Source organism: Trachypithecus francoisi, unplaced genomic scaffold, assembly GCF_009764315.1.
Source record: "Trachypithecus francoisi isolate TF-2019V2 unplaced genomic scaffold, Tfra_2.0 Lachesis_group3, whole genome shotgun sequence".
Lineage (NCBI taxonomy): Eukaryota > Metazoa > Chordata > Mammalia > Primates > Cercopithecidae > Trachypithecus > Trachypithecus francoisi.
Genome location: NW_022681468.1, coordinates 86,431,992 through 86,458,192, shown reverse-complemented (window position 1 = coordinate 86,458,192; position 26,201 = coordinate 86,431,992). Strand labels below are relative to the sequence as shown.

The window sequence follows — 26,201 nt, the reverse complement described above, 5'->3', positions numbered from 1 at the left end:
TCAGGTTTTTTTCCAGGGAAAGTGAAAGTGCTACTTTCCAGTAAGAAGGAGGAAGCCACTTCTGCTGGCCCGACATGTTCAAAGGAGGATATTCTTATATCAGATATTAGATTCTAATATTTCTCTTATTAGACCTTAGCATAAAAGAGTTTCCAGAGTTGTGAATTCAGCTTTCTCTGTAACTTCACTATTCTCACAATTAGTATCTATCCTGATTTATAGCACTGGCTGCCCCTAGACTCTAGACAACAGAGATCGCTTTGTGTACTGTCACGGGGTCTTCTATTTTTTAATACTGTGGCCTGAGTTGATAGTTGACTGACTTTTGCTTTCTTCTGCAAGCACTTCAATGCCAACTAGAAATAACCAGCCAATTCCTTATTTTTATAAAGTAGCATTGTCCTGCTCTCAAATTCTAGGTCTCTAACCCAACTTAAATCATCGCAAGTGGGAGTCTGGTAGTTGTGATATACAGTGTGCCAGAGATTCTCATGATCTTACTTACCATCAACAATGAGGGACTGTTGCATTGGGCTTGTGAGCAATTTAATTTCAAAATCTCATTCCGAGAATCTGTTCTGTAGAAGTAGGTCTAGTATTAACTGTCCTACCTTGTATTCATCCAGAAGTCTCTGAGATCAAGATTGGAGTACAAATACTTTTACTGGCCAAAAGTGATCCTAAGAAAATCTGGTAGTTTCCTGGTAGAGTGAGGAAATGGGAGAAGGGAGAAGAGAACCAATAAACAGCATATTACCAAACAATTTGCCCCTATAGGCAATTGAAGCAATCCTTTTCTGGCATTCTCAATATTCCTTACTCTGCTTAATTTCTTCCTTAGTGCTTATCACAGATGACTCATTTATTTGTATTTATGTATTTGTGTTTTCTGCTAGATTATAAGCATCAAGAGGAAAGTAATTCTTATCTGTTTTATTCATTGATGCAACTTAAGGATTTATACTGTATGTGTTGTTAGCTGTCTTCTTTTTTTGGCCTTAACAAAACACCATGAATCCTTCTTCATATATTAAAATGTTCATTGAAAACATATTTTTTCATGTGTTATTATCTTCTATCACACAGATATACTTTAATTGATTTTAATTATTCTGGCAAATTTAAATTGCTTAATAATTCTTGATCTATAACTCAGTAAATTGCTTAATAATTCTTGGTCTATAAATCAGTAATTTGCTTAATAATTCTTGATCTATTAATCAGTAATGTTATTATGGACATATTTTAACATAGAAATGACTAGGTCAAGATCTACTAGCATTTTTTAGTGGGTCTGGTCTATGTTTCCAAAGTGTCTATCAAAAAGTTGTCCCAAATCTACAGTGTGGGCCTGCCAGCTAGAGACCCAGGAGACCTGATGACACAGGTGAAGGTCTGAGGCAGTCTGATGGTCTGATGGGGAATTCTCCCTTCCCTTGAAAGTCTGGTCCTTTCGTTCTATGCAGGCCTTCAACTTACTGGATGAGCTCCACCCCCATTATGGAGAGCAGTCCACTTTACTCAAGTCTCACCATTTTAAATGTTAATGTTACCCAAAAATGCCCTCTATGTTGAATCATAAATAAATCCACCACATTTAGTAAATCTTTCCTTATCTCCAAATCCAGGATTCACTTAATCTGTCTGTCAAAAACTTCTCTATAATTCTTTATTTTACACAATATGTCTGTACCACGTAATGACTGCATTTCAGAAACAAATCACACTGAAACTAATAGACTGCTTCTGCAAACTTCCTTTAGTAATCGTTATCTGTGTGTTTAAAAGACAGAATAGAACTTAGATTTTGCAACTCATTTTAAATGAAACACAATGATCTAATGCCAATGTGCCACTTGAGACTTTTTACTATACTCAGATGCTATCTTGGTAGTCAAATGTCTTATACATTTAGTAGAACCTACCTACCTAATATGGAAGTAAATGTCATGTGAATAGTTGTAAATGTCATGTAAATAGTTGTAAATGTGATGATCATTTATCAGAATGTTTTGAAATATTTGTCTTCAGCATGGACCCATTAGTAGAAGAATCCTGCATTAACCTTGAATTATTTGGGGAAGTAAGTAGGCTATCAATAATAAATGATGAACAAAGTAACCCACACACCTGGAGATTTCATCATGCCTGACCATACAAATCTAGAGAAAGCAAATATTTTGGCACATATAAATCTGATTCTCCTTGTATGAGTAAATCTTTTTCAAAGTGTAATGCTTGATCAAAGTTATATAATGTGCAGAGTTGGCAAATTTTCAGCATATTTTTAGAGTGTAACTTGTTAATTTGATTACTTAAAGATAAATTTGTCATTTTATACTTGATTAACTGGATAATGGTATATATAATTCTGCTTGAATTACTAAAATAAATGCAACTATATATACTAATATAAGTCCAGCTTATATAATCTGGCAGATCTGTAATTATTTTTCTTTTGTCACCTGGAGAAATAAACATGATTCATTACTGCAAATTTCCATCCCCAGATGATTTATTCCCCAGCCTTTGTTATGGTCATTGGTCACAAATGGCCCATAGTTAAAGCATTCGTAATTGGTGGGAGACAGGGTATATTTATATCTTAACTCCAAGGAAGACTCAAATCTGAAGTTCTCTAACTTTAAGATAATGCTTTTCCTGAATTATTTTTAAGGGGAAGAAGAAAGATGATTAAATCACCTCTGGGATAAAATATGTGTGTTTTCAATAGCTCCATTCAAGTATAGTAGATGTAAAATATAAATTGGGTGAGCTGCAGTGTCAGCACTGAGCATCTTAACTCCAGGTTGGTAAAGAACTTTTGTAATAAATATGAACATGCGTGAGATATAAGTTGAATAGAGACTAATTATTATATTATCTTATATATTAAATCATTGGATTACATCATAATAACTTGCAAGTTAAAATTAATGTTTTTCATTATTAGTTGGATTTATATTTCAATTTAAAAATACCATTGGTTTGTATACAAAATCAATGTCATTTTTTCTGATTACAAACTTAATGTTTTATTTGCTTTTAGATGATTTACACATCATAAAGAGTTCTCAGAAATTAGAACTCTAATTGAGACTATTTATTACATTTCTTTTAATATCCATTTTAAAAGCATTATTGAGGTATAATTTATATATCATAAAGTTCACTCATTTTTACATGTACAATTCAATGGTTTTTAGTATATTTACAGAGTTGTACAACCATCACCAGTATCTAACTGTAGAACATCTTTGATTCAATAGCAAATTGAGTTCCTTTATGTTTGTTTCCCGAGTTTTCCATTTGATTATTTCAACTTTCTGTTCATTTAATCTTCATAAAACAATATATTAAATACAATTATGTTTTAGATTTACAAGTGAAATTTTTCAGGGGCGTAAAAAGGAAAAGAATATCAATAAAAGTGTAGCTCTATGACCTGTGATGTGTGTGCTAGAATGGGTATCAGAAGAATCTAAGTAAACTTCCTAAGAATGCTTACTTTGTGATTATGTCCCTTGTGCCCACTGGGGACTTTGGCTTCAGATCTGAAATTTCAGACTAAAGATGGGTAGCATCTAATTGTCAAAAAAAGTGTTGCAATTAAATGATTTAATGTAATGCTTTTATAAAAATTCAAGGAGAACCAAAGGAATTTTGAACTTTCGTTATCTTGACAACAGTCTGGTTGAGATGGGTGCTATTTGAGTGGACTAAAGAAGATATGGTAATCATTAATCCCTTTAGATTCTAAAAATCTATTACTCCATCAAATTCTCACTGTTAGGCTATTTCACAACTAGAATAAGTTACCTTATTTCCCTGAAGCCTTACAAGACTTTTCTTTTATGGTATATTCTTCAGTTTTATAAAGGAGCAACGTTGAAAAGCTCCTATGAAGGAGAGTCCTGCATCTTTTTTGTAATTTCTCATGAAGGATTCTATGTGATACCCCTTATAAAAAGGTTTATACAGTATTTTCTACTCAGTGAGAAGAGTGAGACTCCAGTTTATTGCTCATAAAAAGTAACTAATAATGGAACCTATGAATTCTGTTCCATTTCATCTGCAAACTCAGAGCTACATTTTAAAATAACATGATGAACTTATTAGTCAATCATGTGTAATGGTGAAAACCCCCCAAAAAAATATTTCATAGGTTTTATGCTCTGATCCTTGTTGAGAGGTCTTGGAAACATCTTTTTCATTGAAAGTCATCCTAACTACATTTTTATATGCATTAATCATCCTCCCTTTATCCTCCAACCCTCCCCACTACCCTTCCCATTGTCTAGTAACCATTTTTATACTCTCTATATCCATCAGTTTATTTTGTTTGGCTTCCGCATAATAATTTAAAGTATTTTTTGAAAGAAAGTCATTCTAAATTGTCTCAGAGAAGTTTATAAATAATAAATCTATCTATAAATCAATTAGATCAATGGTTTTTTTATCCCAAATGCAATTAATTTAAAAATGATAAGAGCAAAAATAAAAATCTGTGGGGTGAGGAAACCAAATAAAACCTAGGTTAAGTGATTTATTTCTTCTTGTATTGATTGGTTTTTATACCAAATAAAGTGAGATGAAAAAAATGTGTTAGTGTCTTATAGATACAGTCTGAATGAATGAGTGTGTAGGTGAGTAAATGAATAAGGAAGAAGATAGCTTGACTACTGCCAGGAGAGGTCCTGGGACTGAGATTTTCAAAATTCCAAAGGATGTATTATGGAGATAACCAAGTTTGTAAAATAATTTAAAAATAATTGAGCGAACATTTCGAATAGGTGATTTTATAGTGGTTGGGAAAAAAAAGAAATATTCCAAGCAGATTTAATATGGGAGAAATCTCAACAGTATGACTCTATAGGAAGCAATTTCTTGAGCTGAAATTTAACTGGAGAATAAGATATGAATGCCCTGAACCAGATCTGGATCCTTTTTCACTCATTTAATCAAAAGCACTACAACACATTTTACCATAAATATTTTTATTCATTTTTGAGAAAAAAATTATAACACATTAAAAGCATGATTATAAAGAAATATGTTAATAATATAATACTGTATGTCTCTGTTAGACTGATAAGTATCAGTCTATACTCTTCTCTCTTCCTCCTTCCACCTTTTATCTGTTGTTTGCTGGTTACGGCCCATATTTCCAGCAAATTGAAATATTCTATAAGTCTGTAAGTAAATCATCTCAGATTTGTGCTATCTGCAAACTTGCAAATTATGTCATATCCAGGTTGTTGATTAAGGGCAAGGAAGAGGAAAGAGTCCTGTGGCCTGCAATTATAGGCTGTCCTCCCTGATAGCATAGATTAACACTTTAGATTAAAACTTTATGAAACTGAGCTATTATTTAGATCAAATTTTCCTCAAAGATATCATGTGAGAATATGAGAAAAGCCATTCTACAACTCACATATAACACAATAAATGAGACTTTTATAACATTACTAAGCAACATACATAACTTGAGTACACGATTTGGGAGCTCATCTGTATTTATACATCATCCCCTGCCCATAGTTGTTATATCCAAAACATGCGTTTTAGCTTAAAGTAACTTTTCTCCTTTAAATTTTGTCATTGAGGAACAAAATTTGCTTCTCTTGGATTCAGGAGAAAGACATGTTAATCATATTTAGATACATAGATACATCTACCTATCAACATGCCTTTGCTAGGTTTTGTTTTGTGTTTGTGTGTGTAAATGAGAGAGAGGAAGAGGAAGAGATGCTTAATAATGTACATTCAGTTGTCCATGTTTTACTTGTTGACATTATTTTTAAGAGAAGCTTTAATTTCAATATTTAGTGCTTAAGAATAATTAATCACCCACTGGGCAGTGATATCGACACAGATGGTGAGAAGACGGTACCCCTGAAAAAATCTTCATCTTCTCAGTCCTCTTAAGGAATTTTGGTTCACCTACTGCACTTGATTGATCCATGTTTTTATATGGACAAAGGCCATGGAAAGAAGGGGGAAAAAAGTTCCTATAACTCTCACCTATGCAGAAGTCTTCCAGAATGTCTAATTGCCCCTCAGGAATCACTGAAGTTTGAAAAAGGCAAATATACATGCTTGGTAGTATATAACAGTCTATATTTTAGAGTATCTCTTCCAAGTTAAAAATTATACAGAGATAACACTCAGTTGATCACTTTCATGTGCCAGGCAATTGACAGGCACTTTTGCTTACTTCTTTTCTTCCTTCCTCTCCCTCTCTCTTTCTTTCTAATTGACAATTAAAACTATATACTTTTATAATGTACAACATGATGTTTTCATATATGTAAACATTATGGAATGGCTAAATCACATACTTATTTTCTGTGATGAGAATGCAAAATCTATTCTCTCAGTGATTTTCAAGTGTATAATATATTGCTATTATCCATAATCACAATGATGAGATCACTTGAATTTTTCCTTATGTCTAATTGAAACTTTGTTCTTTGACGAATTTATCCCTCACCCTCCTCCTTCCCAGCCTCTGGTAACCACCATTTTACTTTCTTTTTTATATTCCACATATTAAGTGACATCTTTTGATATTTGTCTTTCTGTGCCTGGTTTATTTCAGTTTATTTCACTTAACACAATGTCCTTGAGGTGTTGTTGCAAATGACAGGATTTTTTTCTTTATTTAGATTACAAACAAAGTCTGAAACTTGAGGCAATGCACATGCAGAACTATTCCTTGGTGTCAGAATTTGTGTTGCATGGACTCTGCACTTCACGACATCTTCAAAATTTTTTCTTTATATTTTTCGTCGGGATCTATGTGGCCACTATGCTGGGTAACCTTCTCATTTTGGTCACTGTAATTTCTGATCCCCACCTGCATTCCTCCCCTATGTACTTCCTCCTGGGGAACCTATCTTTCCTGGACATGTGGTTGGCTTCATTTGCCACTCCCAAGATGATCAGGGATTTCCTTAGTGATCGAAAACTCATCTCCTTTGGAGGATGTATGGCTCAAATCTTCTTCTTGCACTTTACTGGTGGGGCTGAGATGGTGCTCCTGGTTTCCATGGCCTATGACAGATATGTAGCCATATGCAAACCCTTGCATTACGTGACTTTGATGAGTTGGCAGACTTGCATCAGGCTGGTGCTGGCTTCATGGGTCACTGGATTTGTGCACTCCATCAGTCAAGTGGCTTTCACTGTAAATTTACCTTACTGTGGCCCCAATGAGGTAGACAGCTTCTTCTGTGACCTCCCTCTCGTGATCAAACTTGCCTGCATGGACACCTATGTCTTGGGTATAATTATGATCTCAGACAGTGGGTTGCTTTCCTTGAGCTGTTTTCTGCTCCTCCTGATCTCCTACACTGTGATCTTCCTCACTGTCAGACAGCGTGCTGCCGGTAGTGCATCCAAAGCACTCTCCACTTGCTCTGCACATATCATGGTAGTGACGCTGTTCTTTGGCCCTTGCATTTTTATTTATATGTGGCCTTTCAGTAGGTTTTCTGTGGACAAGTTGCTGTCTGTGTTTTATATCATTTTTACTCCACTCCTGAACCCCATTATCTACACACTGAGAAATGAGGAGATGAAAGCAGCTATGAAGAAACTGCAAAACTGACTCGTGACTTTTCAATGAATTCCAGCCTTCCATAGTGCTACATGTTTCTACTCATACAGGGGATATAATTTCTTATAATTCTGCTCAAAGATTTCATTCTGACACTACATTGATATAATTTGTAATGTGTTATATTACAGGGAGAGTTGATTTCAACAAAAAACATATCATTTTATTTTATATTACACATTTGTAAATATAATGTATTACATATATACATAATATATGTATTTATATAACATATATACATGTGTTTATATATTTTTATATATACAAAGCTTAAAATATATATACATACATACATGTATATATGCAATATAAAATGATATGTCATTTATTCAGAGAAGCTATATATTACTATATATTCAGAGAAATGATATATACATCATTTATTCGGAGAAACAGTTGATTTCAACAAAAATATATCATTTTATTTTATATTACAAATATATACTTACATGTATGTATGTATATATATATTTTACATATACAGAAATGTATTTTATTACAAATATATACATGCATGCATATATATGTCATGTATGTATCTATGTATGTATATATATTAGTAAAATAAGATAAAATGATATGTATATCTGTGAAAATATATCTGTGTGTGTATATACACACACACACATACACACGTATGTATATTATCTTCAACTCCACACATATATTTTGGAATGAACTCTGCATTTTCTAAAACCAGATTTATCTTACTAGTTTACTCTGCCCCAAAAGTTAATATGAAAAGGAATTTTTATTTCCTAATCATAGCTCAATACTGCAAAGTGCATTATTCAAAACACGAGACATTTGGCACAGGGAGGCATGCCTGGGATTAAATAATGCCCAGCAAATATTTGTCCTAAGTTTGGAAGCTTGAAAGGAGAAAAAAGACAGCACCATTTCAAGATCTTATTGATTTTAAAAATATACTTTTCCTAGTAAATGTGTATTATACTGAACACTGTTATTTAAAAAATGAATACATTCCAGTGATTTTCATTACAGAAATTCATTTTAACTTTGAAAAATCCATATTTTACAGCTAAATATTTTATAAAGTAAACATAATCGATAGTGTTACATTTAATATGTATTCAATTATTAAATTAACATATTTTCACCCAAAGCAGATTTTCAATAAACACTGCATCTCTTTCTGATTTGATTCTGTCTCCTGGGGAGTCATTTATTAGGAAGTGAATGTTTGAATGCCACAGATGCAGATGTTGTGCTGAATTTTTACATGTCCATGGATCTTAAAAAGACAATTATAAACAAGAGTTAAATTTCATTTTTACTAAATTAACGTGCAGGGAACTCAAGCAATTTTCTCCTAGGTTGACTGTGAGATATCACCCCAAAGGAGAAAATTGGTAATGATTGAGTTACTTAAGCAATTGAATGGAACTTCCAATGACTTTGGATATTGTATTCAATTCAGGAAGGCATGCTTCTAGGTACTTACAACTTGCCCTATAATTGTAATCCAAACATATGCATAAATATAAAAGAACACATAAGGAAAACAATTTCTGCCTTAAGATAAAGTCCCCTTGCCTATTATAATACTCTATTTTTATTTTATAGACTTTGAACACAGTCAAGTTTTACAATCAATTACACCTATATATGTGAACATTAACAAAAGCTTAAAGAGAAATCAAGATCTGCCTTAAAAGTAATTTTCTTTGTTGTTATTGATGTAACACTGATCACTGACTTGCTGCAGACTTTGGACATAATTTTTTAACCAAAATATAATAAATGCTATCTATATATTTATTTATTCAATTATTATATGCTTTTCAAGTACCGACAACATTTCAGATTCCAGGCAATGGTCTAGGAGTGAAGATAGAGTATTTAGGAACATACATTACCAGACACTTGGATCTTTTCAATGAGTGAAATAAAGACAAGTATACAGACAATCACAAAATATGAGGCAAAATGAAAACTATGATAGAAATAAACAGGATATCCTCTGAAGGCCCATCAAAGAGAAACCTAATCCAATCCTGATTTTTAGAAAGACTTTATTCCTTCAACTTTTCTCTGATTTTCTAGGATTCTTTCTTATTAAATTATATATATATAATTATATATTTAAAATATATTTATATATAATATAGAGTGTGTATATGCTTTATGCACTATAAATACATATGATATATGTATATATAATGTGTTATGTGTATATAAATGTATATATATAGTCGGTGTGTGTGTGTGTTTAGCATAGGAATAGTCATGTAGTAAGTGCCCAAATATATACGAGATCCCATGAGGTGTTTCTGAGTTCTCAGAACTATCCGATGGCTCATGCTCCATTCCTAACCTCTGCTCAACTCTCCATACTGCTTTGTCCAGATCCATAAAGATAAATGTGGATCATTGCACTCTCTAGGCGCAGACGTTCCTGGGGTTTATCTAGTAGTTTGGACTGAGTAAACATGGCTGTTGATAGGTTAGTGAAACTTGAGAGAAATCACCAGTTTTTGTTTTTCATAAACAATGTGCATTTGCAGAGAACTTGTCACCATCAGTTCATAAGAAGCCACAGATTTCAAAGTAGAGGAAGCTTCCTGAATTGTGAGGAAGCATTTACAAAACTCATGTTCTGATTTTAGAATGAGGTAAGTTAAATACATATTACAGTGAATGTTTTTTTTTTTTTTTTGAGGCAGAGTCTCGCTCTGTCGCCCGGACTGGAGTGCAGTGGCCAGATCTCAGCTCACTGCAAGCTCCGCCTCCCGGGTTTACACCATTCTCCTGCCTCAGCCTCCCGAGGAGCTGGGACTACAGGCGCCCGCCACTTCGCTCGGCTAGTTTTTGTATTTTTATTAGAGACGGGGTTTCACCGTGTTAGCCAGGATGGTCTCGATCTCCTGACCTCGTGATCCGCCCGTCTCGGCCTCCCAAAGTGCTGGGATTACAGGCTGGAGCCACCGCGCCCGGCCTACAGTGAATGTTTTAAAGTGCAAATAATATGGTTTCATAATTGGCCAGCTGAATTTGAACTTTAGGAACCAATCCCAGAAATCTGTTTTTTACTATAAATTGCCTCAGGTGATTCTCATTCACTGTTATGACTGAGAACCATTGAATAATTGCTGATGTTATCTGCAGGAGTAAATGCTATTAAGGAATGGTTGGAAGGGTTTTCTTAACGTATAAGTCTCTATTAATGGACCAGGATGCATTTTCATAATTAAGTATCCTAGAAATACATCATTAGGATATACTAATTTTTAAAAAACACAACCTCCTAAAATACATTATTGATGGTTATAAGACCAGGTCCTGTGAAATTGAAGGAATCTTAAATATCCCTCCATGTCTCTTACTGCAATCATTAAGATATCTGCTGCTTCCTCTCCTAATTCTCTTTGATATATTCATGGTTTTCTTCAACATGAATATTAAAACAATGTTAAAATCAATTATTTTGTCTGAAGACTTTTATTAATGTAAGTCATTTTAAATGCTAAATTTTCATAAGAGAGCTTCAAATTTAAGGGTTTTCTTTTTTTTTTTTGAGGCGGAGTCTTGCTCTGTCCCCAGTTTGGAGTGTAATGGCATGATCTTGGATCCCTGCAAGCTCCACCTCCCAGGTTCATGCCATTCTCCTGCCTCAGCCTCCCAAGTAGCTGGGACTACAGGCGCCCACCACCACGCCTGGCTAATATTTTGTATTTTTAGTAAAGGGGGTTTCACCGTGTTAGCCAGGATGGTCTCAATCTCCTGACCTCGTGATTCGCCCTCCTCGGTCTCCCAAAGTACTGGGATTACAGGCGTGAGCCACCGCGCCCGGCTTAAGGGTTTTCATATGAAGTAAAATGTCTTTCCTATAAATGGGCAAACTATTTTTTTCACTTAATTTCTTCCTATTTGAACTCAGATGCCGTTTGAAGAGGATGAGGTCAGAAAGACTTTTAAGAAAATATATCGGCCGGACGCGGTGGCTCAAGCCTGTAATCCCAGCACTTTGGGAGGCCAGGCGGGTGGATCACGAGGTCAGGAGATCGAGACCATCCTGGCTAACACGGTGAAACCCCGTCTCTACTAAAAAGTACAAAAAAAAAACTAGCCGGGTGAGGTGGCGGGCGCCTGTAGTCCCAGCTCCTCGGGAGGCTGAGGCAGGAGAATGGCGTGAACCCGGGAGGCGGAGCTTGCAGTGAGCTGAGATCCGGCCACTGCACTCCAGCTTGGGCGACAGAGCGAGACTCCGTCTCAAAAAAAAAAAAAAAAAAAAAAAATCCCCAAACATTGGCTTTTGTGGCTCCCTCCATCATAAGTGACCTGTGGATCATGCACAGGGTAGTGACTAACTTCTGCAACTCTAAGATTTCATTTAAGCAGCCTTTTCTCCCCAGTATCCAATATCTAGAATCTGATGTTCTATCTAGGAATGGTATGCCTGCATTATATTTTGCAACATTTGGTGGCTCTGTGTATAAAATAAAAAGCTTTTAAAAGTCAATTGTATTTCTATACACTGGAAATGCAAAAATGAAATGTAACCAAAAGAAGAGCACTAAAACAATGATACATGGAACAATATCAAAAAAGAATAATAATATCAGCATTTAGTGGTATAAATTTTCATCTCAGTATTCCTTTTGTTTTGTCCTCTGAATTTTGGTATATTATATTTTCGTTTTAATTCAGTTTAATGTATTTTTTATTTCATCTCAATTTTGTTTCTATGACCATGTCTTATTTATAAATGATTTGGCTTGTTTCCAAGTGTTTGGAGATTGTCTCATCTTTCTATTCTTACTTTATAGTCTGAATGAATCACAGCTAGAGAACATCTTCCATATGATTTCAATTATTTTACATTTTTTTAGTTTGTTTTCAAAGCTGTATACTTTTATTTTGATGGCTTCTGGCAAATGTCATACAATTTTAATTTTTTTTTACTTTTATTTTAAGTTCAGGGGTCCATGTGCAGTTTGTTACACAAGTAAACTTGTGTCAAGGGGGTTTGTTGTATAGATTATTTCATCACACAGGTATTAATCCTAGTACCCATTAGTTATTTTTCCTGATCCCCTCACTCTTCCTACCCTTCATCCTCCAATAAGCCCCAATGTCTGTTCCTCTCTATGTGTCCACTTGTTCTCATCATTTAGCTTCTACTTATAAGTGAGAATATGTGGTATTTGGTTTTCTGTAACTGTGTTTGCCAAGGATAATCGCCTCCAGCTCCATCCATGTCTCTGCAAAGGACATGATCTTGTTCTTTTTATGGCTACATAGTATTCCATGGTGTATATGTACCACGTTTCTTTAGCCAGTCTATCAGTGATGGACATTTAGGTTGTTGTGTTACATTTCAGGATATAACCTATCTTGGTAAACGTTCTGTGGGTGTTTGAAAAGGATATGCGTTCTGATGTCATTGATGGAGTGTCCTAAAAATGTCAATTAGGTCATGTTGGTTGTTCGTGTTGTTGAATTCTTCTATATACTTAATGAACTATCTCTATTAATTGTGTAAAGAGGCGTGTTGAAGTATGTAATTATAATTGTAGATTTGTCTATTTGTTCTTTCAGTCTTATCAGTTTTTGTTTAACATAATTTGTCGCTAACTTTTATGGTACATACATATTTAGAATTGCTATGGCTTGTCCCTTTTATCATTGTGTTATATCTTACTCTGTCCCTGGTAATTTTCTTTGCTCTGAATAAACCTGATACTAGCACAGTTACTCTAGCATCTTTTTGATTAATGTTTGCATGGTGCATCTTATTTCATCTTTTTATTTTTCACACACCTGTGTCATTATATTTGAATTGAGTTTCTTCTAGATGGCATGTAAAAGGTCATTTTTTTCTATTTGCCAATCTCTGTCTTTAAATTGGTGAATTTAAACCATTTATATCTAAAGTAATGTTGATATGTTAGGATTAAGTTGCCTATTTTATTTTTGATTTTGGTTTCTTCCCTCATTTTTAATTTGTTCTATTTTCCCTACTATCCTGTGGGTGACTGTAATTTTTTTTAGAATTTTATTTTGATCTATCTATAGAGTTTTTGGTGTATCTCTTTCTACAGGTTTCTTAGTGGTCATTCTAGCTATTAGATTATGTAACCAATTTACCAGTTCAAATATAGTATAGAAATCTTATTCTTTCAGTCTCTTTGCCCTCCCATACTTTAAATACAAAATTGTCCTAACTATTTATATACATTGGGTACAACAATAAATAATGCAATAAGTTTTGCTTTAACTGTCAAATTCAATTTGGAAAACTCAAGAGGAGGAGTAAAGGCTATTGTATCTACACATATGTTTCTTTTTATTGTTTTTTCTTTTGGTGTTCTAGGATTCTTACATTTTCAATGTTTATTGTTTTGTCTTCAAGTTTGCTGATTCTTCCCTCTGTCCTCCCAAGTATGCTTTTAATTCCATTCACTGAGGTGTCCTTCTTGCTTGCTTTTCTGTTCTTCCTTTTTCCTTCCCTCCCCCCATCCTTTCCTTCCTTACTTCCTTCCTTTTTTCCTTCCTTCTCCTTCCTTCCCTCCTTCCCTCTTTCCCTCCTTCCCTTCCTCCTTCTCTCCTTCTTTTCCTCCCTCCCTACCTCCTTTCCTTCTGTCTCTCTCTCTCTTTTTCTTTCTTTCTGTTATGATATTTTTCAGTTCTATAATAAAACTTCCACTTCCATTTGTTTCTTTTTTATGTCTTCTATTTATTTGCTGAGACTTTTTATTTTGTATTTTCTTCAAACATGCTTGTAATTTCTCAACGAAGAATTTTATGATAATTTTAGTATCTGTTTTATCTTAGAATTGGCATCTATTCGCTGTTTTTTCATTCTAGCTGAGATTTTTCTGGTTTGTATGGTGAGAGTTTTTGTTTTTGTTTTTCAAGTTAAATCCTAAATATTTCAGTGTAATGATACTCTGGATACTATTTAAACCTTTTGTTTTAGCAGGCTTCATCTGGCACTGTGCCATCCACAAAATGGAAGTAGAAATTAGATTCCCCTCTTGGCCTCTGTTGATTCTATAGAGAAGGCATGGCAGGGTGCCTCATTACTGCTGGGCAGAGGAGAGGGTCCAAGCTCCTTACTAGGTCTCTGTTGGCTGGGAGGGAAAAGGTCATCTTCTTATTACTCCCTATATGACCACCACTGACACTGTGGTGAGGGGGTACTCTTTACTGCTGGAAAGTGTTGACGAACTGGCTTCCAACTCAACCTTCTTTGATATCACCTTGGCAGTGAGGAGAAATTTACCTCACTGGATGGAGTAGAATTACCGGCTCTTCACATGGTCTCTAACGACACCAATGGGAAGAGGGTTATTACTACCAGAAAGGTTAGAAATCTGGACTCCTTACTTTATTTTGGTGGAAGATAGGCCATCGCTTATTTGTGGCCTTTTGTAGATGGAGAACAGTTACTGTCTTGAAGTTTTCTATCTTTCCAGGCTTCTCTTTTTCTTGTCCTCTGGTTAGAGATAATGGTCTTCTTTTTTTTTTTTTTTTTTTTTTTTTGCGAGGGGGCATGGGGGTGCTATTTATGTCTGCGTCTGTTGGTGTGTTTTTGGGCTGCTAGTTTCTCCAACACCCAATTAGACTTATATGAGGCAAATGAAAAGAAATAAAAAATGCAAAAGGGAAATTATCATTACCATGCCATGTATTGGGTCTTGAAGTTTCTACCTGATTTGCTGCTTCTGTCTTTCAAAGTTTCTTTTTTTTTTTTTTTTAATGTTTGCATTATATAATATCCAGAGGTTTTAGTTGTGCCTAGTAGCATGAATAGGGGAAAGTGTATCTATTCCATTTTACCCCAGAACTGGGAGTCTACAATTTATTTTCAGACTATTGACTTTGTCATATTCAGTGATTATGCTAACTTCATTTATTAATTCTATTTTCTGTACATTTTCTTGAATTATCTATATATGTATACTGTGATATTTGTTAATAATGAATATTTGATTGCTTCCTCTCCATTTCTTATACTGTTTTATTTTTTCTTGTCTCATTACACTGCCTAAGTCTCCAGAATAATGTTGAATTATGGTGGCAATATCAAGTATTATTTGTTTCTTAGTTTCAATGTGAAAGTCCTTAATATTTCAATAGTGAGCATAATATTTATTTTAGAATGTTTTGTGGATACTCTTCATCAGATTAAGGATTCCCTAGCATAAGATTACTTGGGATTTGTAGTTTACAAATTTGATATCTTTTTAAAATAAATTGGTGAAATTTTGCAATAATTTACTACATCTATCAATTTGTAAATATAGTTAATTACATGGATTGATTTTTGAATTTTCAACTAGTCTTACAAATCTGGAGGAAGACAAGTGGTGTATATTGTATTATCTTTTTATATATCAATAGATATAATTTGCTAATTATTTAAATGATCATTACATTTATGTTCATAGGTGAGATTAATTTATAATTAATTTACTATTATTATGACATCATGGTCAGATTTTGAAATTTAAAACATGCTGGTGACAAAAAGAAATAAAAAGTATTCTCTATTTTTTTACTCACAGGAAGAGTTTGTGTAACATTGGTGCTATGTTTTTCTTGTATGTTTAAAGAATTCACTAATGTGGGTTTTCTTTGTGGGAAGAAATTCAAGAATAGATTTAATTTAATGAATCCCAGTCTATTACAGATTTTCCAAGTCTTGCAGAGTGCCTTGAATAGTATTTTAAAGAAGTTTTTCCAATTATTGAACTTATTGGTATAATTCATTTGGTCAATGCAATATGAGAAGATTCAAGAGCCAGGGTGAGATTCACCACGTGGCTGTTTTCCTACCCAAGCAATAATGAAATTACATGTGGAAGTAAATAATTCATCAGCATGAATCTATTGGTGACTATAATAAGCAGAGATCAACGGCTGACATGCATCCCATATTATTATTGTGGCATTAATATAAAATAAACATTTGTTAAGTGAATAATATTTTATGGATTGTTATTTCATTATAAGCTGACCCACACTGTCAAAATTAGTAATTTTTTAAAAAAAATCTGAGCTTCATATTTTATTTGAACAGGAACATTGTATGTTGGATTTTAGATGTAAATGTATCAATCATTAGATGTGTTGCTATAAAATTTTAAAATTTGTTTAATTCAACCATTGTGGAAGATAATGTGGTGATTCCTCAAAGACCTAGAACCAGAAATACCATTTGACCCAGCAATCCCATTACTGGGTATATACCCCCTAAAATACAAATCATTCTATTATAAAGATAAGTGCACACATATATTCATTGTAGCACTATTCACAATAGCAAAGACATGGAATCAACCCAAATGCCAATCAATGATAGATTGGATAAAGAAAATGTGTTGCATATACACTATGGAATACTATGCAGCCATAAAAAGGAGATCATGTCCTTTGCAGGGACATGGATGGAACCAGAAGCCATTATCCTCAGCTAACTAAGTCAGGAACAGAAAACCAAACACCACGTGTTCCCACTTACAGCTGAACAATGAGAACACATGGACACAGGGAGGAGAAAACCACACACCTGGGCCTGTCGGGGGGTGGGGAGAAAGAGGAGGGAGAGCATTAGGACAAATACCTAATGCCTGCGGGGCTTAAAACCTAGATGATGGGTTAATAGGTGCAGCAAACCACCATGGCATATGTATAACTGTGTAACGTACCTGCACCTTCTGCACGTATATCCAAGAACTTAAAATAAAATAAAAGTTTGGTGAATTCTTGCGTCTTTAACATCTCTGAAAGTGTTTCTATGTCTCAATGAAATTTTTACAAGTTATTTTTACTAAATATGAAAAAAGAAAACCTCTCTAAAATATTTCTTCTGTTGTCAATGCCACATTGATGAGAGAAGATACAGAAGCTTCCCGCATTTATTTAACACATTTTTATCCCATTTTATTTATTTTGTTAGGTATTTAAGTTAGTTTGGGAGTATAAAGATAACAAAGATATAAACTCAGTCATTAATACATTTACCAAACCTCTTTAGCTTCTGTCTTTGTCACACAGATTTGTTGCTACAATTGCTTTAAAATGCAAAGACTAAAAAAACTGTAAGTACTTCAATGTACTTCACAGTCCTTTTGTATTTATATTTTATTTTTGTTCAGTTTCTTGTAAACTTGAATGTCGATTTAATTTTTATCTTTAATTATAAAGATTTGGTAAACAGTAAACAGGCCTATGAATATGTCTTAATATAACTTAAGGATACAACCAATGTCAATGAGGGGTTTTTTGATAATGATGACAGTAATATAAAATAACTTTCCAAAAAGTGACAAATGTGAAAATATCACGAACTCATTTCTATATACTTTCAAGTATCCTGCACAAACTGGCAGATCAAACTGTTGTTGCAATATGGTAAGTCAGCCAATGTAGAACTTTACCTTCTATACCCTATATCATTGAAAAAATCAACTTTAATGAATAAATTATTTTTGAACTGTGTTATGAGGCAGGCACCATAGTAGACACATTCATGTCTGTTTTCATTTTTCATCTTCACATCAGCACTCAGAAGTACACATCATTTTATGCATGCTACATATGAGGAAATTAGGGCTTCCGTTTTTCAGGTTTACATGAATTGTAATTCAAAGAGGGATATTTGAACCCACAATATTGGGCAACTGCTGTCTCTATTACATGTGATAAGGTGATGAAGCTAATATATTTCATTAGCTTGTTGTCGTATAGTCATAATTGAATTCACTCTAATACGTCTAACTGATATTCTCTTAAATATGTACAGAAATAAATACACTTAAATTGACTGCAGATATCTACAGATGCTCCTCACTTATGATGGGCTTATGTCTGAATAAACCCACAGTAAGTTGAAAATACTGTAAGTGAAAAATGTATTTAATAAAACTAACCTACTGAACATGATAGCTTAGCCTAACCTCCCTCAAACATGCCCAGAACATTGACACTGGTCTACATTTAGACAAAATCATCTAACACAAAGCATATTTTATAATAATAAAGTGTTGAATGTAATTTATGGAATGCTGTGCTGAAAGTGAAAAATAAAATGGTTATATGAATACTCAAAGTATGGTTTGTGCATCATCTTAAAGACAAAAAAATTATAAAGTGAATCATCATAACTCAGGGACCATCTGTAGTTAGAATAACTTAAAATTGAAGGAAAAAAATAAAGCAAGGTAGAGAAGGCAGTGAAGGCTTAGAAAAAGTGGTTTGTACCAGTTCTAAATGACAAACTAAACAGAAATAGTGGATGAAATAAAATTTGATGAGATGAATAGATGAGATGAAAAAAGACAATCTGATAGAAAAACAGATTTGATTCAATAAAAAAGTAATCAGATTAGTTATAGTGTACAGTTGAATGATAAAGTCGGTAATAGGACTATTCTGATTTATTGAAATAAATTTAAAAACTAGGCAATGACCTTCCAACTCATTATTCAAAAAGTAATTATTTTAACCTCAGATTTTCTACTTTGAAAAATTCACATCAATGTCTCATGTCTCCTGGTCTCTCCAAGTAAGTCCAGTTCTGACCCAGAGCTTCTGCATGGCTGACTTTACCTCTTTGTTCCGAAGTGTGTAGATGAGGGGGTTTAGCATCGGTGTAATAACATTGTAGAGTACAGACACCATCTTGTCCACAGAAAATGTAGAGAAAGGACGAGCATAGATGAAAATACAGGGTCCAAAAAAGAGTGTTACCACAATGAGGTGAGAGGCACATGTGGAGAGTGCCTTTCGCCTTCCTTCCTTGGAGCGAATCTTGACTAGGATAGTGGTGTAGGAGGAAATTAGCACCACAAAGGAGATGGTGGAGATCAACCCACTGTTAGATACCATGAGCAATTCAGTGACAAAAGTGTCAGCACAGGCAAGTTTGATGACAGGGGGAACATCACAAAAAAAGTTGTTCACCTGATTTGGCCCACAAAAGGGTAGACGGATAGTGAGAATGGTCTGGACAGTGGAGTGTACAAATCCTCCAATCCAGGAGGCAGCAACTAACATACAGCATAACCCCCGACTCATGACAGTGGTGTAGTGCAGGGGGTGACAGATTGCAACATAGCGATCGTAGGCCATCACTGTGAGCAGGAACATTTCAGCTGCCCCTATAAAATGCAGGAAGAAGAGTTGTACAATGCATTGGTCATAGGAAATGAGTTTTTCATGATTAAGAAAGTCAGCCAGAAGCTTAGGGGTCGTTACTGTTGAATAACATAGGTCCAGAAATGAGAGGCTGCCAAGAAGGAAATACATGGGTGATGAGTTCAGGTATTTATCAGATGCCACTGTGACCATAATGAGGACATTGCCCGCCCAAGTGGACACATAGAAGAAAAGGAATAGAACAAATAGCCCTGCTTCAATAGATGATGTCTGTGAGAAGCCTGACAAGAAAAATTCTCTCACCACTTCTGTTTGGTTTTTATCCATTTGACCTGGTTCTACCTAGATCAAAGAGATTAAACAATAGGGCATTAGTGACATTTAAAATGAATGAGGTAATTCACATCAAATACAAGACTCTGCTCATTTCAAAAGAGAGATTTTTCATCCTCTAAGATACATCCTGATTAATTAGCTGGAAGAAATTATTTTCTCCTTACCTAATATAAATGTATATTATTTCACCAACTGCGACCTTGAGACACTAATGGCATGGTCAAGGTTAATTAGAACATGAAGTTACCTGGCTCCAAGCCGTTAACTTCCACATGATGCATTTCTCCCTTCCATCATTCAGCACATTACTTCTCTCTCCTTTTCCACATTCAGTCTCAAGAAATGTTATGTTTTTCTGAAATATTATTTTTAATAAAAATATTTGGGCAAAAATAAAATCAAAGGTAGAATTTCAGATTCCAATAAATGGACATTAGATCTGTAGAGCTTTTATTTGAGAAAAGGGAATCCCTGTACCCTTTGCCATCAAGAAAACTCTTGTAGGATTCTAAGCTGTGCAAATAGCTACAGGAAAGATCACATTCCACTTGGGATTATTGCTAGTTCAATGACTTCTTACTATATTTTTTTTTGATATGCCTCTCCAGCTTACCATATTCTATAACACACTTATTTCTAGTTTATTATTGTCAATGATATATTTTTTATCTTAAATCACACCTGTGGGCATATAGGTACACATTATGCTTATAATGGTCTAAATATAATTATAAAATGGTTATTCATGCATTGAAATGACTCTCCTTTGACTAGTCTATCAAATCAAATAAAAAACTATTTCTCTGAGACAAAAATAGCAATTTGTATGTTGTGTATATTTTATCCGTTTACATGAGCAATAGCTGGAACATGCTACTGTATGAGATGAAATGGGTGATTGTTCACTGAGAACTGCAGGGAGGGGTGTTTTTCGTGTTTCATGATAGCCGTTATTCACTCAGATTCTACAGCTCAGTTCTGCCATACACAGAGCAACATTTTGAAGACTTAAGACATAATAATTGGATAGCAATTTAAAGTTTAAATATTGAATTTTCTTCATCTTATTATAGTTTGTGCCACTTCTAAACTATATACTTTTAGGCAAATCAACAAGAATAAAAATATTAAAAATAAAATTAATTTTAAACTAAATAAAAGCTTAAAAATAATAAAATTTACATATTCTTTGTTTAAGGCAATTATGTAACTATAAAGATTACATCAATTAGATGCTAACGGTTAAACATATCAAGACACTATGAGGTAAAATTTCCAAATTTAAATACTATTTTGTTGAACTGATGTTTAAAAAATATTTATTAACTTTAGAAAATGGTCACATAATAAGAGAAAAAACAGGACACAAAACTATACTTAAAATATGATACAATCTATATACACAGAAAAGTTAAATTATGTAAGACACTAGACTACATGTAAAGGCAATAAAATATTTATAACAATTCACTTTAACAATTGAGACTTTTTTCTTACCTACTGAGAGTTCCTATGCATATCTGTAGGGTTTATGACATTTTATTTTTATACACAAAAATCCAAAAAATGGATTTTTTATCTTTCTGCAACTTAATTATTACTTAGCATTTTACTTAATTTTCAGGTAATAATTTCTCTTAATTATAACCCATTTAACTTGTTTTGAGAGTAAAAGTTATTGTCTAGAAATGACATCAAATAATCTCAGTTTCAGAATCATGAAAAACATGAAGAAAATAATTATGTTCCCAATTCCCAGAGGCAAAGATTGTTAATTTTGCTAGCCATATATTCTGAATACCTTTTAAAAATGCATTGTTTGATTTATACAATATAACATTGCATAGACAATATTATATTGAAAAAGAGCACATTGTTGAATACTGATTCTGCAGGTAGGTCCTGATGACAGAAGCATGAAGAAAGGCTGTCAGTACAATAGATTTTAAGTCAAATTACATACCTTCTTGTCTGTAAATTCTTAGGTCCTGCAGTCATGGACTCCTGGCACATTAACAATATACAACCATCCTAGATATTATCGACCAAGGAAATTAATGAATTAAGATGAAAACCCCTGGTTACACTGGCCACCATTAGGAAATTTTGATGTTTAGGGATTTCGAGATTCAGCTACTCACAGTCAAATCACAAAGGAAATCATTAAAAATGTTTAATCCTTTTTCAGAAATTATGAAACATAAAAATATATGTGTTGAGTGATACTGGGATGTGAGGGTAGAAAGCGATTAATAGAAGGGGAAAAGAAGATAGGAGAGTTGTACCAATGTCAGCTGGATTTTATAGAGAGGCAAGGGTCCCCCTGGCCCACACGGCTGAGGTTAATGGAAAGGATGATGAAACATTAAGGAAAATTTGGCTTCAGAGATGTTGCATTTCTCCTACCAGTACACCTTTGCTTATACTGCTTTATCTGGAGTACCTTTTCTAATCAGAATTAATGACTTTAGATGTAATTTAATTCTGTTTAATATTACAAAAATGTCTTAAGTAAATATAAAAGTTTCCCCTTTCCTCTACTGCCTCTCTACCACTGAGAGGAGAAGAGAGAGAGGGAAGAGAAAGAGAGAGAAAGGTTTTCTTCAATACAGTAATATATTATGGATGTGATTTCATGTGCTATATTTGGCTCTAATTATTATTATTAATTTTTTTTGGAGATGGAGTCTTGCTCTGTCCCCCAGGCTGGAGTGCAGTGACCCCATCTTGGCTCACCTCAACCTCCACCTCCTGGGTTCAAGCGATTCTCCTGCCTCAGACTCCTGAGTAGCTGAATTACAGGCCCATGCCACCACTCCCAGCTATAGCTCTAATTATTTTAACTGATATATGATATTAAAACCATCAAATATGGTACATTATAATAAAATATTCTATCAATGGGCATGTAGATCATCTATTATTTTATCATTATAATAAAAGGTTCTACAGTGAATAATTTGGTCATATTTCTTCAGACTGCTATTCAGTATTTGTAAGAGACAGAGGCTGAATGTAAAATTTCTGAGACAAATGTGGACAGGTATTTCTCCCCCAAAAAACTAGAGTAATGCATACTCCCATGAGCTGTGTATGCAATGCTATTTTCATATTCTTTCCTACACTAGATAACATCATTCTTCAATTTTAATGATAATTTTTCAAATGTGATGTGTAATAAAGATAGTACATTTTAGTTTGCATTTGCATCAGCAGCACTATGAATGAACATCTTTTCAGATTTTTGTTAGTCACACATCTTTTAATTCTAAAAATTGCATGTTCATTTGTCTCTTTAATTCCTGAGTGTTTATCATATTTTCTTTATTAATGTATGAAAGTTCTCTAGACTTCAAGGATATTAAACAATGCAAATGTTTGAAACATTTACTGCAAACCTAAATTTACAGCTGATTAAATTTTTGCTTATGTAAACTTCCAACCAGATGGAGACAGAACATTAACAATGCCTCAAATAACTTCCTCACTCCTCCTCCCAACAAAACGTCTAAAGCTAACCTCTTTTATAACCTCTATCGCCTTTGATTAATTTTGCCTGTGTTTAAACTTTGTATAAATGGGATTGTAAAATATATACCCTTTCTATGTGTGTTGATTACTTTGATTTGACATTATGACTGAAATTTACTCTAGTTATTGCATGTATCATTGTACGTTTTTATTACTAAAAATCTTTATTATTTCTTCAATTATTTAAGCATACTACAATTTGTTTATGCATTATACTGTTGCTGGACATTTGGGTAGTTTCTCATTTTTGGCTAATAGAAAAAAAAGCTTTTATGAACATTCCTGTACATATTTTGATGGACGTTACATTCATTTCTGATGGATGTACACTAGGAGTGTAACTTTTCAATCCTAAAGTAGATGTATATCTCATTTGATAAGAAACTATAAAACATTCTTCAGATACAGTTGTATCAATTTACAATACCACCACTGATGTAACAGAGTTTACATTGCTCCATATTCTCCTCAACATCTACCTTTAAAAAGAAAAATAATTTAGTCACTCTGCTGGGTACTAATTGCGGTTCATTTGCATATCCTTGATAAGTAATGATGCTGAACATCCCATATGTTTATTTTCTTTTTTTTTTTTTTTTTTGAGACGGAGTTTCGCTCTGTCACCCAGGCTGAAGTGCAGTGGCCGGATCTCAGCTCACTGCAAGCTCCGCCTCCCGGGTTTATGCCATTCTCCTGCCTCAGCCTCCCGAGTAGCTGGGACTACAGGCGCCCGCCACCTCGCCCAGCTAGTTTTTTGTATTTTTTAGTAGAGACGGGGTTTCACCGTGTTAGCCAGGATGGTCTCGATCTCCTGACCTCGTGATCCTCCCGTCTCGGCCTCCCAAAGTGCTGGGATTACAGGCTTGAGCCACTGCGCCCGGCCCATATGTTTATTTTATATTTGAAAATCTTTTTTTTAATGAACTATCCATTCAATTTGTTTGCTCAATTGTTGAGTCACTTGCATTTTCTTCCTGACTTACAGGAATCCATTACATACGATATAAACAACTCCTTTGTTGATATATGTATTACAATTATCTAATATTATCTGTGGCTTACCTTTCTTAGTGGTATCATTTAGTAAACAGAAGTTCTTAATTTTCATGAAGCCTAGTGTAGTAGTTGATTTTTAGTTACGAATGGACTGCATTAGTGGATACCCAGATAGCTGATAAAGCATTATTTAGTCTCAATCATTGTATTAGTTATTCTCAATGCTTCAGTAGGCACTGAACCTGTCCTCCTTCTTCTGGAATGGAAATCCAGGTGGTTTGGCCCTTGATTAGAATGACTGGGCTGCCCAAGGTGTGTCTGTAAAGGAGTTTATGTAGGAGATTGCTGTGAGAGTCGGGGAACTGAGTAGGGAATATCCTCCCTCAATGTAAACAGGTACCTTCCAAGAAGCTGAGGATCCTGGTGGAGGAATTCTCAGCTTTCATAATCAGTGAGTCAATTTCCCCTAATAAATCTCCTCTCTCTTTCTCTCTCTCTCTCTCTCTCATCTTTCTCATCTCCCTCTCTTTCTCTATATATGTATAAAGAGATATATAATATATATTCTTAATTTTCTTTATTGACTGTTCATAATTAGTGTATAGAAATACAATTGTTATGTGATAATTTGTGTATCCTGTTAATTTGTATTGACGTAGTTTCCTTCTATTCCTAGTGTTAAGTGTTTTTGTGATGAAAAGATGTTGCATTTTTTCAGATGATTTTCTGTATCGTTTTCCCCCTTCATCTGTTAATGCAATGTGATATATTATATTGATTTTTTGTGCTACAACATCTTTGTATCCTAGAAATAAATACCACTTGGTCACAGTATATAATCTTTTTAATGTGCTATTGAATTCAATTTACTAGTATTTTGTTGAGGATTTTGCAACAATGTTAAGAAGTGACATTGGCCTATAGTTTTCTTTTCCTGTGGTTTTTTTTATTTTTTATTTATTTATTTTTTTGTCCGGCTTTGGTATCAAGGTGATACTGGTCTCAAAGAATAAATTAGGAACTATTCCCTCCCCTTAAATTTTTTGAAAAAATTTTGAAGAGAATGGATGCAAAATAATTCTTCCTTAAACGTTAGTAAAATTCACTAGCGAAGCCATCATGTCCAGGCTTCTCTTTGTTGGGAGACTTTGATCACTAATTCAATCTCCTTACTAGTTATAGATATTTTCATACTTTTTATTTCTTCATTATTAAGTCTTCCTGGGTCTCGTACTAGAAATTTGTACATTTCTTCCAGGTTATTCATTTTATTGGTATGCAATTATTCATAGTACTCTTTTATAATTCTTTTTGTTTCCCTGGAGTTGGTAGTAATATACTGTTCTCATTTTTATTTCTGGTTTTAGTAATTTGAGTCTTCTCTCTGTTTTTGTTAGTTCAGCTAGCTAAAGTTTGCCAATTTTGTTGTCTTTTCAAACAACCAATTTTTGATCCCATTGAATTTTTCTATTGTTTTATGTTCTCTATTTCAATTATCTCTACTTTTTATTATTTCCTGCTTCCTGCTAGGGTCAGGTGTAGTTTGTTTTATTTTTTTCAAGTTCCTTAAGTTGTAAAGTTAAGTTGT

At 33.9% G+C, this 26,201-nt stretch overlaps 2 protein-coding genes across 2 annotated transcripts; one reads left to right on the top strand and one right to left on the bottom strand.

Annotated features, from left to right (window-relative positions):
- Nucleotides 1-6,697: 6,697 nt before the first annotated feature.
- Nucleotides 6,698-7,612, top strand: LOC117069644 (olfactory receptor 4K14). Its single transcript, XM_033188032.1, has one exon. The coding sequence runs from the start codon at nt 6,698-6,700 to the stop codon at nt 7,610-7,612; it is 915 nt and encodes a 304-aa protein (XP_033043923.1).
- An 11,442-nt stretch (nt 7,613-19,054) lies between these two features.
- Nucleotides 19,055-20,172, bottom strand: LOC117071607 (olfactory receptor 4Q2). The gene has a single exon (XM_033191707.1). The coding sequence runs from the start codon at nt 20,075-20,077 to the stop codon at nt 19,136-19,138; it is 942 nt and encodes a 313-aa protein (XP_033047598.1). The 5' UTR covers nt 20,078-20,172; the 3' UTR covers nt 19,055-19,135.
- Nucleotides 20,173-26,201: the final 6,029 nt, after the last annotated feature.